The sequence below is a fragment of the Toxotes jaculatrix genome, chromosome 8, assembly GCF_017976425.1.
Source record: "Toxotes jaculatrix isolate fToxJac2 chromosome 8, fToxJac2.pri, whole genome shotgun sequence".
Classification (NCBI taxonomy): domain Eukaryota; kingdom Metazoa; phylum Chordata; class Actinopteri; family Toxotidae; genus Toxotes; species Toxotes jaculatrix.
The window spans coordinates 3,247,161-3,264,739 of NC_054401.1; the positions used below are offsets into that span (position 1 = coordinate 3,247,161).

At 42.0% G+C, this 17,579-nt stretch overlaps 1 protein-coding gene across 1 annotated transcript in view; it reads left to right on the plus strand.

Annotated features, from left to right (window-relative positions):
• agmo (alkylglycerol monooxygenase) overlaps positions 1-16,935 on the plus strand; it is a 38,065-nt gene extending 21,130 nt beyond the window's left edge. The window contains exons 11-13 of the mRNA XM_041043373.1: positions 2,152-2,234; positions 2,890-2,995; positions 16,313-16,935. Of these exons, the coding sequence (XP_040899307.1) occupies positions 2,152-2,234; positions 2,890-2,995; positions 16,313-16,393 (270 nt within the window). The 3' untranslated portion in view covers positions 16,394-16,935. The remainder of the gene's footprint in view (positions 1-2,151; positions 2,235-2,889; positions 2,996-16,312) is intronic.
• The last annotated feature ends 644 nt before the right edge of the window (positions 16,936-17,579 follow it).

Here is a 17,579-nt window from a genome sequence, read left to right on the forward strand (position 1 = left end):
TGCTGTCACGCCCAGCCCCTTCAAACTCCCAAATAAAATGGCCTGTCTTTTTTGTGATCGCTACCTTCATGGTGCTCCTTCAGTTGTGGTCGCCCCCCCTCCCCCCAACCTCACACACACACACTCACACACACCTCCCCTCCAGGGTCGAGGGCTCCCCTCCCTCTCTTCAAATGAAACACCAGCTGGTGGTCCAGTAGTGAACACAAACGCCTTAATTGTCGAGTCAACCATTTCCCAACCCAAATAGCCTTCAGGATGCAGCAATCAGGACTTGGAGGGAAAATAACAAAGTGAGCACTCTGGCCCAACAATAAATCATGTCACTGTTATATATTTATACCCACATGTTCGCTAGCCACTTATTTAGCTTGACAATTGATGATACACTGCCGGACAATTTATGGGCTTTGCGTTAATTCGAAGCCATGAAAACATGGTTATTTCAAACAAGTGAAGCTACTCTTCAATTACATCATCAGCAGGCCAGCATGTACGTTTTTATTATAGGTTTCCTAAACAGTTACTATTAGAGGCAGAGTGGGAAATCAACCAAGTCAAGACTTCTCATCTCAGAACAACTCTGCATAAGTGTTTTGATGCAGAGTTTAGACTTGAGGATCTATATATGGTATGAGTTGCAATTTAAAGATGATGTGTATTATCTGTGTAATGGTGGAGGTACTGGTGTACAGCATTTTCTCAGTGGTTACTCTGTCCGGCGAGCCTTCATTAACTCCATCATAACAACGGCTGCGAGAATGGCCTGAGTAATGAGTTAATCTGCTTCATCTCAGGGGACAAAGGAATAACACAATCAGACCGCTGCTCACAGCACAGCGCTGCCACCAGATGTTAACTTTCATTTCTGTCCACTGCTGCTATTATTTCAGTTTGACAGCTGATCACATTAAAAATTAGCACAGTGAAAAAAAAAAAAGCACAAAGCGTTTCCCCGTCCGTGTCTTTAAAAAGTCCTGTACATGTGACTGCACCTGACCACACTGCGGGATGTGCAGAGGATTTTCTCTCGAGCGTAGCGTCTCGGTTGCGTGCCCCCAGGGTGATCGATAGTCCAAAAAAAAAAAAAAAAAAAAACATGTGACCAAGCCTGCCTGGTCTGCTGAGCCCCTTGGGTTATTAAACACAGATAAGTTCACATAACCTTTGATACCAAAATAATTCTCCAGTCATTACACCTCTTACTAAAAATAACTGTATCTATAGCCTCTGAACTCTAATGCAATGATCACTCTGCTTTAATAAACTCTGACAGTCTGGAGTGAGTTTACTTCCCTCAGTCTGATAGATGGATCGAGCCCAAAATCCCCCCCTGTTTGATTCACTGAAAACGTAATCATATCATCCCATGTGTTCCCATGTGAGGGCTCAGATAATATAGTTCTTATGTGGGCCTATGGATTACAAGTCTTGGATAAACATAAATAAATAGTGTTATATTGCATCCTGTTGATGGGCTGATTTTATGTTTTCTATATATGGCCTTCTGGGTCTGTACGGTATGGGAGCAGTGAGATTTGGCTGTTAGGTTCTGTATTGAGTGTCAGAGAAATATAAACCTAAGCTGACAGCCCACGGCATCCTCAGGAGACACCGGGCTTCCAGCTGCCGCCCTCAGCCAAGGCCGTAGGTTAGAGAACACACATTAGACCGTACATCACGTTCTGTACTTTGTGTGTTTGCGTGAGTGCGTTTGTGTGTGCGTCCCACATAGTTCGGAAAAGGTCAGAGAGAATCTGCATGGGATTTTTGCTCCGATGTTGGTTGTTTTGGCTCCGGTTGGGGATTCAAACTGCAGTCTCTTCCACTGTGGTCAAGTCCCCCGTCAAGACCCATCTGGGATGATTAGAGCGTCTATGTAAACTAGGCATGTCAGTGTAAAGTAAGAGGCAGTGTGCATTTGCTGCAGGATACTGTATGTGCCAGTACACTTATTCTGAAGGTCAGACATGTTTTGGTTGGCATTGTCAAGTAAACAGTCGAACAGCCCTGCGGTTTATGACTGCTCTCCCAGTAAGGTCTCCTGTGATCGTAACTTAACCAGCCATGATATTGATTTAAGGTTTAAATTCTAATGTATTTTTTCCCCAACCGCATTTTTCTTGCCATGCAAATGCATCTCCGTCCTAGATCCTGTCGCAGTTAACCATTCTGGGGATGACCAGCTACATCCTGCTCACTCTCACCTCCCTGGGATTCATCGTTGACCAGAGGTAAAGTACGGACATTTATTTATTTATTTATTTACTTATTTATTTATTTCTGTAGAGGCATTTGAAGCATTTGCATGTTGGATTGGACAGTGGAAAAATGTTGAAGCGGGCAGAGTTTAGAGAAAAGCACCCCCTTCAAAGGGGCACAAGATAAATCTGAGGGTTGCAAGATGGTGAATAAGATAGGAAAGATGAAAAACATGACTCTGCTAATACTGCAGAAATGATCAGTCAGTCAACAGACAACGAATCAACATGTTCGATAATGGATTGATCTGTTCTGATGAAACTCAGAGATTTGCTTTTGAAATAAGCATTTAATAAAAACTGTAAAAGTATAAAAAACCAGATGCAGGTCATATTAAAACAACTTTGTCCCATCTGAATGAGGCTAAAGTCACTTCAGCGTATCCTTTCATATACGGTTTCTACCATGTAACACTAATAGACCTGGACTCTCCTCGGGGGTCAAACCTATTTGAACTCAATCAGCTCTGGAAATTGAAGCTTCTCCCATTTAAAACTCAATTATTCTTGTAACATATCGCATCAGAATTTGACGTGAAGACCAGGAGGTCGGTGAGGTGAAGATGTCAAGCTGAAATGTCACTGAGCCCCAGCGTTGTGTTATTCACTGATGTGTCCCTGTGTGCAGGCCATCGGCGGCTGTCTGGGAGATGCTACGCTGTGTCGTCATGGTGACCATGCAGAGGTACAGCTACATGAAGCCCCTGCTGCCTTCACTGGCTGTACCCACAGAGGTAAGACAACCTGCAGAGCATTACAATGCAATTTGTGTCAAGTGTCATGATAGCGGTGCAGCTCATCTACAGACCAAAAGACCGATTTTGTGTTATAGAAGTGTTTATCAGTCTTCGCGCAGCTCCCTCCGGAGCCACAAAAGGCTTTACGCAACTTTTTCGGATATGCAGTGGTACTTCCCAAGACCTATGAACAGACTTTGATTTGTAAAGTCGATGGAACTCCCCTTTAAGGAAGTGTTGACAGCTGTAGCAGCCTGAGCTAACTTTAGCTTCACAGACCAGGAGGACAAACTATTTCACAGGCTCAAATCCTGGAGGACCTGATGCAGAGCTTTTTGGGTGATGAGCTTAAAACAATATGATACTGGTACTAATATACAGTTAATATAATGCCAGTTATTGTTTATGTCTGACAACGACCCACTTAGCTTCTACCTCCCAGTCTGAAAGTGATGTGATCAGGTCGATGTTTTACCTGGGAAAAGACTCACCACTCTTTTGTGTGTGTCCTTGAACCACCAAATGATTGTCTGTTCTCTAGTTTTTCAAATATCAAAATGTCACAAAGTGGTGTCTTTTCTCAAGGAAACCATCTCTGACTGAGTATAAATACAACAGACACTGGTCTACAGAGACCAAATGTACCAGACAACAGCCAAAGTTTAATTTTGTAGTTTGGCCAACTCATGGAATTAACGTTAATTAGCTGCAGCAGAGTTGTTATTTCAGCTGCAGATACTGATGGTTGCCAGCTAAAACAAAAAGCAAAGTTCCTGATGTAGTCACAGAGTCCAGATATAAGCAGAATGTGATGGTGCTTTTCCTACAGGTGGTGCTTCAGCAACTTGATAGTTAAAATGGATACAACAACGTGGTCACGTATCTGACTCACTTAAACGTTTTGGACAAATCATCCTTCTACAAAGCCCTAATAATCCCAGACAGCGTTCAGGATTTGGTGGAACGGTAATCCATCATGTAGTAGCTGTTTTAGGGCTCTTGATCACAGCACATGATCTTCATCAGCACACGCTGAGTCTGCTCAGATGTCAGGAAATTGTAGATGTTCTCGTTTCTAATTCTTCCCGAGCACTTCATGTCCCGTTTGCTGAGGTTCAGAGTTCATTCTTGAGCTTAAAAACAATCTCACCTCAAGGATTTTAGTAGTTGTGCTGGAGCTTTTAATTATATCACACGATCTTCATTAATTTCTCAAGATTCAAATTGTACCATGTGCTGTCCAACAATTATTTTGACTGAATCTCTTTTACAAGATTTTTATGTTTCTAAATATAGTCCTAAACTGACATCAGGACATGAAAACCTTTGAATGCTCTTTCAAAGCAGCAATATTTTATTCTGGCATAATGACATACTGTGGAAATTGTTTGTTCATTTGGGTTCATGCTGAGTTTGGCCTGCCGTCTGCCATCCTCCATTAAAATATTGTGGAGCGCGAAACAGAGAATCAGTTTGTGGCCAGAACGCTGCACAGTATGTGCGACACTGAAACTGTCCTCATATTTTATAGCAGTTTAAACACAAAGTCAACCCACAACAAGGCCTAATTAGCCGGCTCGTAGTTGCTCGTAGTGCAGAATGCACGCAGAGCGCATGTGCATGTTGGGCCCATTACTAAATGTATGTCTTTTGTCTAGTCACAACACATTCTGGGAACACACTGAAAAAATAATTCCACATCTTGGTAACTGTGGAAAAATAATTAAACAAGTACTGGAAACAGATTGAAATATGAAGAATAATTTGACAATGACAGTGTACAGTGTACTGTATAACACACTGACATCTTTGCATTATGAAATCTTCTGTCTGGGGGAAAATGTGAATTCTGATATTAAAGCTGGATGGGAGCCATCTGTACAAGAATCATAATATGATTCCGTGTGTAGCCTTTCGCCTGTGATTGTGTGTGTGTTGTGTGGTCTGTTTTGTGTGTGTGAAATATGCGCGAGCTGGGTGCTAAGTCCAGCCCCCCGGCTCTGTGATCTATGAGTCCAGATGCGTTGCCCAATTGACCATAAAATTGGCGTGCCTCTCTGGCTCTGGCAGCCCAACTGTAGATGGCGGCTGACCTCTCATTACGTTCCCTGCCTCTTTTTTTTTCTCCCCCCTTTTTGCCCGCCCTCGCCGCTTGCCATCTCAGCCAGTGTGTGAACGAGAGCAACACTTCTGGAACCAATTAGTGCCGTCTGCCGCTAACTAGTGCTGGCTGATGAGATTTGCACGTGAGCGCTGAATCGCTGCTTTTATTGTCCTCTGACTCCACATCTGCGCTGCTCAGGTGTTCAAAAGACAACTCGAGGCTTTTCGTCCTTTTCTTTTTCTCACCATAAAATGGAATAAAATTGAATGAATTATAATTTTTTAAAGCCGTGTCTAAAATGGAGCGCATATCCAATCAACTTCAGAGCAAAAAAAGGTCTTGATTTATGCTGCACATGCTGCACGGCTGTGTCACTTTGACAGCACTGTAAGTTTTATGCAGCCGTTTCCTTAAGCGAGTCATTAGGCCTCATTTCAAGTCGCAGTACATCAGACTGAGCTGAATAAATGTCTTGCTTGCAGGTGGGGCTCATTGAAAATCCTCACAATTGACTTGAAATGGTTCCTGACATATTTGTGCCCTTTGTTCAGAACTACAGCAAAGGGAAAAAACGTGAAACCACCCCCAGACTTTAAGGTACTTTAATGATATACGGCTCTGACGCGTGAGGTGAACGGCCAGCTCTTTGTTGCAGAGGGGAGGCGTGTTTTGAAGTCGGGCCAATCAATTAACAGTCACTCGAAATGGAGGAGGGGAAATTCACGTTTAATTGTATTCAGGCTCATGCGACCGTACAGTTGGGAAAAGGGGAGTACTACAAAAAAAACTACAAAAACTAGGTCGGTTTGTGGTCCTTCAAACCCAGTGGTGTGATATACTGCACCCTTAAAGCTCACAGTGGTATTTATAGTGGCTCTGGAGATTTCCCTTGTAAAGCTGCAGGCTTGACCTGTAAACCAGGGCTGCCTCTCGCTCCCAGCCGCCTACTCGCCCGCCCAAACCCATGTCTGTGCCGCTCACATGAAGGCCTCGCTGCTGCAGACGAGACGAGGCTGGTAACCGTGTGTGAATGAGCACGGCTGGTGGAGCGGGAGGCGGGTTGCGTGAGGTTATAGCTGTCTGTGCAAGAGGAGTTGTGTTTGTGTGTGTGTGTTTACTGTCAGCCAATATGTTAGTATGGAAGTGTTTGTAACCTCCAGCCACCATGGGGAAAAGGATGCACACAAAGAGAGCCCAGCCGATACCGGGTTTATGTGAGAGATTCAGTTCTGAGACTGATATTAAAAAGTTAGAAGATCTGACGATCATACATTAGCCAGACATAAAATTTCTTAATCAGGAACTTAGGTTATTAAAAAATGCCCAGAGTTTGTTCTGTGCGAGATGTTTTACAGTTGAAAAATGAGCCTGTTAGTGATTTCTGTTCCTTAATTACTGCAGTTCTGGGCTTCAATTAGCACTTACATCAGATTTAATCGCAAATAATAGCTGAGTGTTTAGCAAAAGTGGTGGTGATACATGCTCGGTTACTAGTTTGGCAACTTTATCACTACAGCGAACAACTTTTCAGGCTTTCATAGCAACTTAATTTTACATAAAGTACAGCTGCCTCTGTCCAGTGAGACTAAGGACTGCAGTAAATGTATTATACTAATCAATATGACATTGTTTGGCAGCTGTTGGCTACTGGCCAAGTCACAGCTTGTACCTGAAAGCAGTTTTAGCTTCAGTCGAGTCAGCTCGTTTAACCAGAACCAGAACCTAGTTTCACCTTTGATTTTTAGCCTTCTGGCCTGCAGACGATGCTAATATGCTCCTTTTAGCCACACTGAGCTTCTTTTATAGGATGGTGCTAGAGTACTGAGCAGACATGATCGGGGCTGCAGCTAATCACTAGTTTCACTGTGGTCTGTTAAATGTCACAAAATACTAAAAAAAAAAAAAAAAAAAAGGCTCATTGCAGTTTCTGCACTGTTGTCTGACCAACAGTCCAACACCCAAAGATATTCAGTTTACAGAGAGAAAAAATAGCAGCAAAGGCTTTCTGCTTGTAAAGTGACCTACACAGTTAATCGGTTATCAAAATATTTAATGATTCATTTTCTGCCAATTAAACGAAACGTTTCAGGTCTGCAAGATGTTTTATCACGAGGATCCTCAGAAGGGCTCTCAGATTACGTGACCTAAAAGCCCTGAAGGATTTTCAGCTTTATAAATGTGGAGTTGACAAAATAATAGAAACCTTTGTCACAGCATTTATTTAAGTCGGCAACTTTCTGACAACAATGATTTATCTCACAAGCCTCGCGGAGATTGTTTTGATTGCAGGACTGTTGTACGTGATTGCGTTATAATGTCTGGTGTTATTTGGTCAAACCCCGTCTGCTTGTGTGTCCACATGTACAATATTTCTGTGTGCTGAGTATCAGGGGGGCACTTGTGGAGTTTGCACCGTAGTGATGTAACACATGGTTGTATTGGTGTGTGGGCCCCTGGTTTTGCCTGAAGGCACGGGGAAACACGCTGCGAAGCAGAACGCAGGCGCTGTGTATCCAAGAGTAATTAAGCAGCTATTCTCTGAGAAAAAGAAAAACAGCCACAAGCTGCAGGTGAAGTCACAGTAATTTAAGAGGAGAGCTCATAAAAATACACCTGTCCTCGGCGAGAGCTTCTCCGTGATTCCTGCTGGCTGTTGTAGAAAGCATTTGAGAATTAACTTACTGGGTTTCAATCCAACAGAAAAAAAAAAAACTTTATTTGGCATCCTGTTGTTTTTTCCAATTGATTCTGTCAGTTTGACTTTTTTATAGTGATGAAGTAAAAGTCACCCAAATAGAATAATAAAAAGCCCACGAAGTTTTTTAGCATTCAGCATCTAAAATATGACTGAGATGTTTCCTTGTAATAAAAGAAAGTTTAAGAAGTGGTACATTAGCTCATGCACGACTGACACTTGAGAAGCAAATCTAAATCTACGTAATCCATTTGAATCCAAAATATAAAAAGAAGCCATCTAAATTGTTTTTAAACCCCACTGGATTTTCCATCTTTTCATCTCTGTGCTGATAGTGTTTTCCAATCTCACAAGAGCCCCTGTCTGTCAGACTCTGAAGGGAAAGACAAATGCTCTATGGTCAAAAGAGGAGGTCAGAACAATATTATGAAGTTCATGTCAAACACAAAGGCCCAGTCTCGCCACAAAGTCACTTTATCTTCAACACATCACCTGACTTGTCCGTAATAATTGCTAATCCCACCCACTCTTTCCCGGCATCCCAGCCATGAGCGGGCAGATAAGACAGCAAACGGTGAGAGGTCGCCATTATCTGAGAGCGTCGTTTCCACTCTCCACATCTCAGGTGCGGGAGGTTAGCGGCCTTTTTTTGAAGCAGGAATGCGTGGTAGCAAGAAGCAGGGCTGAGGTTAACAGGACTGTTTGGAGCTGTGGAAACTCTGCGAGCATGACATCATCTGAGAGCTCGCAGGAATGGAAAGGAAAGGAAATCTCCTCCCATGGAGAAAATGGAGGGATTTGACAGAGAAGTGCTGGGTAGGACTGTTCCGTTGGAGTAAACAGCGGGGTGGTCGACCGTACACAGTGTGAAATATTATCACTCAATGTGCAGGGGATCGTGCCCGTCAAAGAGTAACCGCTTGGTTTATGTTGTCAAACCACTTGCCAGGTAAAGCTATGGAAATCTAACAGCAATTGGCCCTTTGGGGGTTTTCTAGCAGTATTTAGTTTGGCTTTTGTGGGGTTAGTTTCTGTGGCCAGCGTTGACTTTCTTTTGAATTTGTCTTCCTATTTGTGCTTTAATTCATGGGTGAAACACAACAGTCATCCAGTTTATGATACAGCCTCGGAGCCAACATGTGAACCTGATTGAACCTGACGATAGCTGCTCTGCTACTTTTTTCTTACAGCATTATTTCTCCGTCTTCTAAAATGCACATAAAGCTGATTTCACAGAATTATTACGCCAATTTCCAGAGACGTCTGCTCACAAATTCAAAACATTACATATGATAAAAGACTTTCATAAAGATCAAATATAAATAAGTCAAAGATTTTTACTGTAAAATCTATCAGTGGAGTGCTGAATGAAGGCTTAGCATATTAATTTAGCAATCTTTATTCCAGTGCGAGCTTTCATCACTCTCCACTCAGTTTATTAATCTCTCTCTCTCTCTCTCCACCGCGCTCATTGGCTTACTGGCTAACAATCACACGTCTGATATTGTAGTAAAATTAAATTCTTCATGGTCCTTTTTCACAATAGTTCAAGCTACAGTATCTTGCCAGACGTGAGCTGGAAAATGTCTCCCGCTGCCGGGATTTGTGAGCCACGGGGGGGCTACAAGTTTGGACAGACTTCAGATCTAAGGTTGCAAAATTGGGAGTAGCCACTGTCACACAATATAAAAATAATCTTAATCCCTGCTGTCCAGCCACAAAGGTGACACACGCATTAAAGCTCTGTGCATGGCTCCTGTCGTTTGTGTGTGAACGTGTATGCGACTGTGTGAGTAGGAGGCAAATTGAAAAGCTCTACCTTATATAAATAGTGTCCATTTTAAAAGCAGAATCATGGTTTTATTAGGAGCTGGATTGGTCACGCCCCCCCAGTCCCCTGAATAAGGTCAGTATCTGCACTGATGCTGTTCTTTTTCTTTTTGGACCTTGATGTTGAACTTTTGTTTGGTCTTCTTCGCCTTTTAAAACGCATCCTAAACCACATTTTAAGGCCCGCTGCCTGGTGCTTGTGCCAGGCTCCACAGACTCGATCGTGCATCTGTAAAACTTCACAGTGACGTAATCTTGGCTAGCATGTGGGGACGGCGCGTGGCTCTCAAAGTTTCATGGACATCTTCTTGTTAATGATTGATTGCTCTTTGCTGCCCTCGACCCAATAGCTTTCTCTTCCACCTCCTTCCAAAACACGCCGACAGTCGGATAGCAAACATACTTTCACACGTTTCCCTTCCAACAGCGGCACGCAGCTACCAGAAGAGTTTTGACAATGAAACTATGCGGCTGTTCCTGCTTTCTTCCTCAGCTACAGCCTTTTGATGTGCTTGCTGTTGATTTTTCCACCTCTACAGTACTGAAGTGCACTGGCAACTCCTGCATGGACGAGTGTGTACATAATAATTGTTGCAGGCAGTGCTCACACAGCTGCAGAGGAGATGTTGTGAAGGTTAGAATGGAGACCATGCTGAGACCTTTTGGCGCTGTATACCTGAATGTCAAAGACCTTGTTTCTGTTGTTTGAGTTTTAGGTGCACAGGCGTCTGAAAACTCAATGATCTGTAACAGGATCCTTTCTTATTTATGATATATGAGTTGACAGAGGATCCTTTGACTCTTGGAGAGCTTTAACTGTTCCTTAGCAGAGAAGTTTTATATTTTATACGTTTTATACGTTTTTTATTTGTGGAGCAATAGTATGGACTCTTGAGTTATCATCCTCATACTGCCTCATGTTCTTTCTGCTTTGCTCTGGTTGGTTTTATGCTGTGAACCTTATATTCTACCTGACTGCTCAAGACCTTTCTCCCTCTCCAAAGCTGTGCCTTCCCTCGCAAAGGCATCCACACACTCTGTGTTGTCTCTTTGGAGCTGCTCTTTAAGGTGACAGATTTACTCCTCACCGAGGTCCTGGCCTGACTCTTGGAACAGAGATATTTTGCTTTTTTGAAGCAGCAAGTTTAGCTGCTCAATTTCTTTTTGGCAAGTGTCCTTTTGTTGCCTCGTGGCCTTTTTGTTTGCCATCTCAGCCTAACCTTTGAAGCAAATTTTTGTTCTTTAATGAGTTGATCCGATCCTGTTTTAGATTCTGCATTTCAGTGTCTTAGTCAAATAAACTTAAATTGGGCCGTAGATCTTCATTTCGTATGTTTGCTGTGCTAACACCTTGGACCAAGCTGGCAGAGATGGGACATTTTTCTCTTTGTTGAGCTGATTACAGCTGTACCATTTGTGTTGCATTACTCCAAATGGGCAACGCTGATTACTGCCTCTTTGGACCTTCCTACCCAGAATGCCACACATGTGGCAGGAACACAGAATGGCTTCAAGAACAGTTGGCTTTAAACTCTACAGTAGGAATGTTTTTATAAATATCCCTGGATGGATGAAAGGAGTCAGGGTAAAGATACACCTCTTACAGGCCCTGGGAGACTCATTCGTCTGTACTATTTCGCTGAGAAATCCCATTTAACTAATCCCCCACGGACCCAGACGTCTTTTCTTTGCTCCATGAAAATACAAACAGGGGCTTGATTTGATAAAAGTAAATGTAACCCCCCCCCCCCCCCACCCCCATCCTCTCCGCCCCCTTTGTGTTTTGGGATCATGCCCACTACCCTGCCTTCTAAATTTCCGCCGACTAGCGTGCTCTTTACCAACAGGTCCAGCTCCGTCAGTGCAGCCACCCAGGGATATGTGGTTAATGATGAGGTGAAGACTTTTCTTATTGAGGCTGAAGTGGTGCCAAGCTGCTGAGGTCTGAAGTGAATTGAACAGATATGAAAATGGTTACTCTCGGGGATTTGTCTTATGTTTTCAATGAGGCGTAATGGTCTGGATGAGTCGCTCTGACCTTACATGTGACCTTCGAGCAAACACATGGTAAATGAGTACAAATACCAGATGTGAAAAAGAAAACCTCTGAACACCTGTATCATTCTAAATTGGAATAAAATCAGACCACTGCAAGTTCTGCTACACTTTCACCGTTCAGCAGCGGCTGTTTCACGTGTTTTGTACTTGTACTTTCAGGACCAGTTTGAGTCATAGATCTTACTGAGTGAGGACATTTTGGGAAAGTGAGGACATCTTGGCCGATCCTCACTTTCTGACACGCCTTCAAAACCTGGTTTTCGGGTCAGGGTTGGGGTGAGGCATTTAGTTGTGATGGTTAAGGCTAGGGTAAGGGGCTAGGGAATGAATTATGTCAATGAGTGTCCTCACAAAGACAGAAGTACAAGTTTGTGTGTTTGTGTGTGTGTGTGTGCGTGGGAGTGTGACGGCGATATTTCTCATGGCTGTGCTACAGAGCAGGCACTAAACTGACTCTCTTGTGGGACGTTAACCTGCTCGGCGTATCCTTCCTGAGTCTGCTCAAACAACCCAAGCACAGAGACTGTATATCTGCTCATAATGAACAGACAGGAAGTCCTCTTTGTGTGTCTGCGTGTGTGAGGGTGCACATGTTTCTGTGCGAGGTGAAGGTACCGTGAAGGCGTACTTGTGTAGGACTGTGTGTCTGAAAAACTGTCTGTCTTGCATGTGATGTGTGTGATAGTGCACCTGTGTGTGTGTGTGTGTGTATTTCTGCATTTCATCTGTAAGAGGATTTAAAGTGTAGTTCTTGTGACTGTATAGACTTTGCGCGCAGCATATGTTTGTGTATGTACATGCACATGTATGTCATGTTCTTTGATCCCTTTAACTGTCCTTTTTTATTTATTTAAACTTCAGATTTTTTTTTCAAATTAAACAATAAAAGAAACTCCAAACAGTGAAACTACAGGTTGTGCTACTTAGTGCTTCATTGTTGTGCAACAATTCCAGTCACTCACTTACAGATAAGTGAGCAGTACACTCAGCTGTACGCGGCTGCCAGGTTAAAACACAAAGCTCAGAATTATTTTCCGATGCAGTTCGGGCCAGCTCTGGTGGACTGTAGGCAGCCATATGGAGCGGGAGCTCTGGAAACATCCCATTACAGGTCATACATCACACGCCTGACAGCAGCCATTCTGCCTTGTTTTCATTTCGATCGCGAGCGCCGCCGCGTTGGAGAACAGCGAGGCTCTGCCATGTTAACCAACTGAAGGCTGAAAGACAGTCAGCAGGGGCACAAAATACACCCCGGGGGTGTTTAACATATCTGCTCGATGCTTCGTATCCATCAACAGCGCCCAACATGGCTCTGTTTAATGTGGAGTTTGACCATTGTTGTTCTGAGGGTTCATTACAGATATTTTTTGTGTCTGAGCTGCAGATGGCCAATTTTCATGTTTGTTTTTTTTGTTTTTTTTTTTTTACCGTGTTTGAAGTCTTGAGAATTTTCCCCAGAGTTTAATTCATGTCAGGCTGCAAAAGTATTAAAACAGTGTGGCAGCTATTTGGCTTTCTAAAGCAGCTTCTTAGCACAGGCAGGTGACTCAGGTAGGATTTTTTTTTCTGCAACATGTCTCATGTCTGCATGTAAGTATTAGAGTGGTTATGTATGTCAGGTTCTGGTAGCTTTTCCACGGGTCCATTTCAGGTTAGTTCAAACATTTTTGGACACCTCAAGACCTTCAGATGTCCTATTTAGGACAACTGAATATTACAGCATTCTTATTAAAAAGCAATAGCCTGGTAATGGCCAGACCACTGAGTATTTCATTTTACTGTTTACTGTTTGTTTGGGTGATTAAAAGTGAGGGGATGACCATGGTCATTAGGCTTCATCCTCTGAGGACCTTGAATGTCGGCACAAACGATCAGTTTTTGACATATAGAAGCCATTTGGGACAAAAGTGTTGGACGGACAAATCAACATAACCCTTCCTAACTGCGTTGCATGCATTGTTCAGGAGATTTAAAAAAAAAAAAAAGGTACATGGATACACTTGCTCTGGAGTGAGGCCTTTGCTGTCGACCTCAGCTGCTTCAGTCGACCTCTACGTGCGACCATTTTTACCCAAAGCAGATTGGTACTGAAAACCAGCTTCCTCGTCTTCTCTGATTAAATAAAGCTCAACAAAGAAGCAGAGAAAATCTAAAAAAAAAAAAAACCCACACATTTGTGGCTTTTTGTATTACTGACCTTAACAAAGTACCTTCTGCCCAAAACAAAGTGAGTGCGAGCTGATTTGCTGAGACCTATACTTTGGTATACTTTGCTGTCTGGTCGTAGTGCTTATTTGTAGATGATCAAACCCGCTTCCTTCCCCCATGTAATGTGTCCCACATGGATTTCCTACAGAGTCCATTAAAATGGAGCGTAGCGGGGCAAACGAGGAGAAATGGGAACACTGAAAAGAAGGTGCCCTCAACGCAAGGCTTTGATAGAAACCTCTGTCATGTCTCAGTCTGTTTGAGTGAAATGTGATTTGTGAGGTTCTGCCAAGCCAGCGCGCCACTCTCGATCCCAATCCGTCTCTGAGATGGACACAATGCAGCTTCATGTATTTGTAATCTTCCATCTGTTTTTCCTTCAGGGAGTTTAGACTTGTAGCCATCATCTTTAAAGTGTATTAAGTGGACTCAACCAGGACGAGCAGGTTGTGAAACGACTTCATCCAGTAAGTTTTAGTGGAAACTAAATGATAATACAGTTTTAATTTGGGTTCTATTCCCGATTTTCCTGTGAGGTACAACACTACCCACGAGCTCCAGTAAACCTGTTGGAAAAGTTAGGACAAAAAACACTGAGTTTGAAATGGAAAAACTCTCCCACAGCCTCAGTTTCTCCTGGTTTATTTATTTTAGACAACGATTCAGTCTCAAAAAGCTCCGTCAGTTTGCTCGTATTTATCTTCTGTCGCTTTCTTATCTTTTAACAATGCAGGTTTGTTTAAGAAAATACACTTCCTTTACCTAGTTTCTGTTTTGTTCAGGTTTTTCATTCACCAAATTTTCCGGGTCCTGGTTAACTTATCAAGTATCTACAGTATGCGTATATGCCAAATTTGTGGAACTGTTCTGACGCGTGTATAAATAGTAAAAGTAAAAGTAGTAAACAGTAAAAGTATGTTCGTAGAGTATTGGGAGACGAAATCACTACATAACAGTAACACATATTTTAATACTTCTGAAGTGGGTGTGGGATCAGGAAATTATTACATACAGGTTTTCTTCTGAATCAGCGGTGGAAGAAGTACTCAGATTCTTTATTTTATTTAAGACAGCAGTTTACAAGTAAAATCGACGCATTTTGAATTTCACTAAAAATAGTGCTAAGAAAAGTATTAACAGTCTATTTGATTATTATTTTTTGCTTATGATTTAATCAGCATTTTAATTTTGTTGCTGTCAAAGTGGAACTAATATAACCTGCTTTATGTACTGTAGGGTAGTTTGAAACTACATGCATTATATTGGGATAATCTGTAATTCTCTCTGTGCCAACAGTGAAAGGGAAATGTGCAATTAAAGGATGAGGGTCACTAAAAAAAAAGGAGGCCGGACGTGTTTTGAATCCCTTCACACCCTTGATAAATCCCTTCTTTTCCTTTGTTTCATGTGTGGTTAGGCTTTTATTCTCCCTCAGCTGTTTTCAGAGCAGGTAGAAAAGCAGAGAGAGGAGGTGTGTGTTGTACTTTCTCTCTTTCTCTCTCTGTGTCTCGCTCACTCTGTCTCTCGCTCTCAGAGGAAAACAGCTGCCGTGTCCAGGAGGAAACATTACTTTTTTTCCCATCAGGCTTTTTTGCCTGTGATGGACAGCGGTCTGGTTTTGGCTTGAGTTGCGATGTAGGATGCAGTTTATGGGCCAGAAAGCAGCGAGGGGTGGAGGCGAGGGCTGTTTCTGTTCCTCTCTCCGAATAGCGTGGTCCCCCATGGCGGTGACCCCTTTGACCCCATCGTGACAGCATCTGGGGAGAAGACCTGCTCCTTAACCTCTGAGTCCACTTTCTACATCATCCTGAGACTGACTGGGTCTGAGGGGTCTCACTGTTTTCTTTCAATTACAGATTCCCCCTCTGCGTTTTCCTCTGTGTTCAGTGATCGGAAATGATACCTGTTCCTTTTTTTTTTTTTTGTCATGTCTGTTTTTTTATGCTACGACATTCCAGCTTTCTTTTACTCAGTTGAAACCATTTTGAACCATTTTGTTGCGTTTTACAATTGAGCTGTTATTTTTCTAGCACTTCACTATTTAGGGATAAAACATTTAGTCAATTGACATAAATTATTCATACATTTTTTAAATTGATTAATCATTTAAGTCTTTTTTTTTTTAAGCAAAAAAACTAAATTAAAAATGTTTCTGGTTCCAGCTTCTCCAAAGTGAATATTTGCTTAGTAAAATGAAACCCGGACTTTTAGGCTGTGGGCTCAACAAAACAATTAAATATGCTTAATAAATATGCTTATATGGGGTCTAAGAATTTGTATTGAATATTTTTATAGATCAAAAAATGTATCCCTTAAATTGCAGCTAGATATATAAAAAAAATAATAAATGAAAATCCATTACCAGCTCTCTCTCTTTCTCTCTCTGTCTCTGTCTCTCTGTCTCTGTCTTGTCCAGGCCTTTGTCTCCCTCTCTCTGGTGTACTGGGCTCTGCAGAGCTTCTCTCAGCTGCTCAGCATCAAGAACAAGGCCGACTGAGTCAACACAAGGCGACACTGACTAATGGGCAGGGAGCTTTATCTTTTGAAGTCATAATTGTTGACATAATTCCATACTAACATATTTTTAATCACCATAAACTCTGTGTACAACCTCATTTGTATGTTGCATCCATCAACTTCTGCTGTTTTTTTTTATTGGAGAAACAAAACAAAGTCATTGTTTCAGCTTCTTCTTGATTCATTTTTTATTTTTATGTTTAACTGGTTAGAGACTGTTTATAACTAAAGATTTATCAGTAAATTAGCCATAACGCAAGACAAGGTGCTCAACAGTTTTATATGAAATGATACATTTCCTCTCAGTATTTTATTCTTCTGTTTCTCATATGCTTTTGTTTAAAACTAAACTACTAAAGTACTAATCAATCAGCACAGTCATACATATATTTTTTGCCTTAACTGTACAACATATACCTCTTCATACAGATGTCTGTAAAATTCACTTTCTGACTTGCAATATTGCACAGCGCTGCACAGCATGTTCTCACATCTCACTGCAATAAAACCTTTGTAATTTTGTTTTACCAGTCTCCATTTTTGATTTCCTAATGAAACCGAGGAGGTTGTGTAGTGTGTCAGCTCTGTGCTGGCTTCGAAACAGCACATTATTCACATGAGTTCCTCCTCCAGCCTCCAGACCTTGTGTGGGAGTGACAAACAGTCCACAGCAGATGGTGCTGTTATCCCCCGTCATCATTCTCATTTAAATGAACATCTCGTTTTCAAGCCACACCTGCATTGAGCAAACCTACACATCACTATATTCGTGAGCCATAAAGGCGTCTGTTAATGTGCCGAGGTCGAGCAAAAGCAAACATTTCTTACATCTAAGGAAACGACTGCAGGTACATCAAGAAAAGAAAAGAGTTTGATGTCAAAATTTATCAAATCTAATTTTATTTATTTTTTTGACTGGGTAAAATTTAACAAATGTTATGTATAAAACAAGAAAATAAACATAATTTACACCAAACGTATGTTAATATAAAACAGAACGTGAGATTTATCCCCACTGATCATTGATCCCCACCGGTCATCATGACAGACGACATCACATCTCCCTAACACGTAATCGATGAGGACGTCGATGAGTTCTGTAATACCTTTACCTGTTGCTTGCCTCTTTAAAGAAATTGTATTTTCTTCACCCAACTTTCACATAA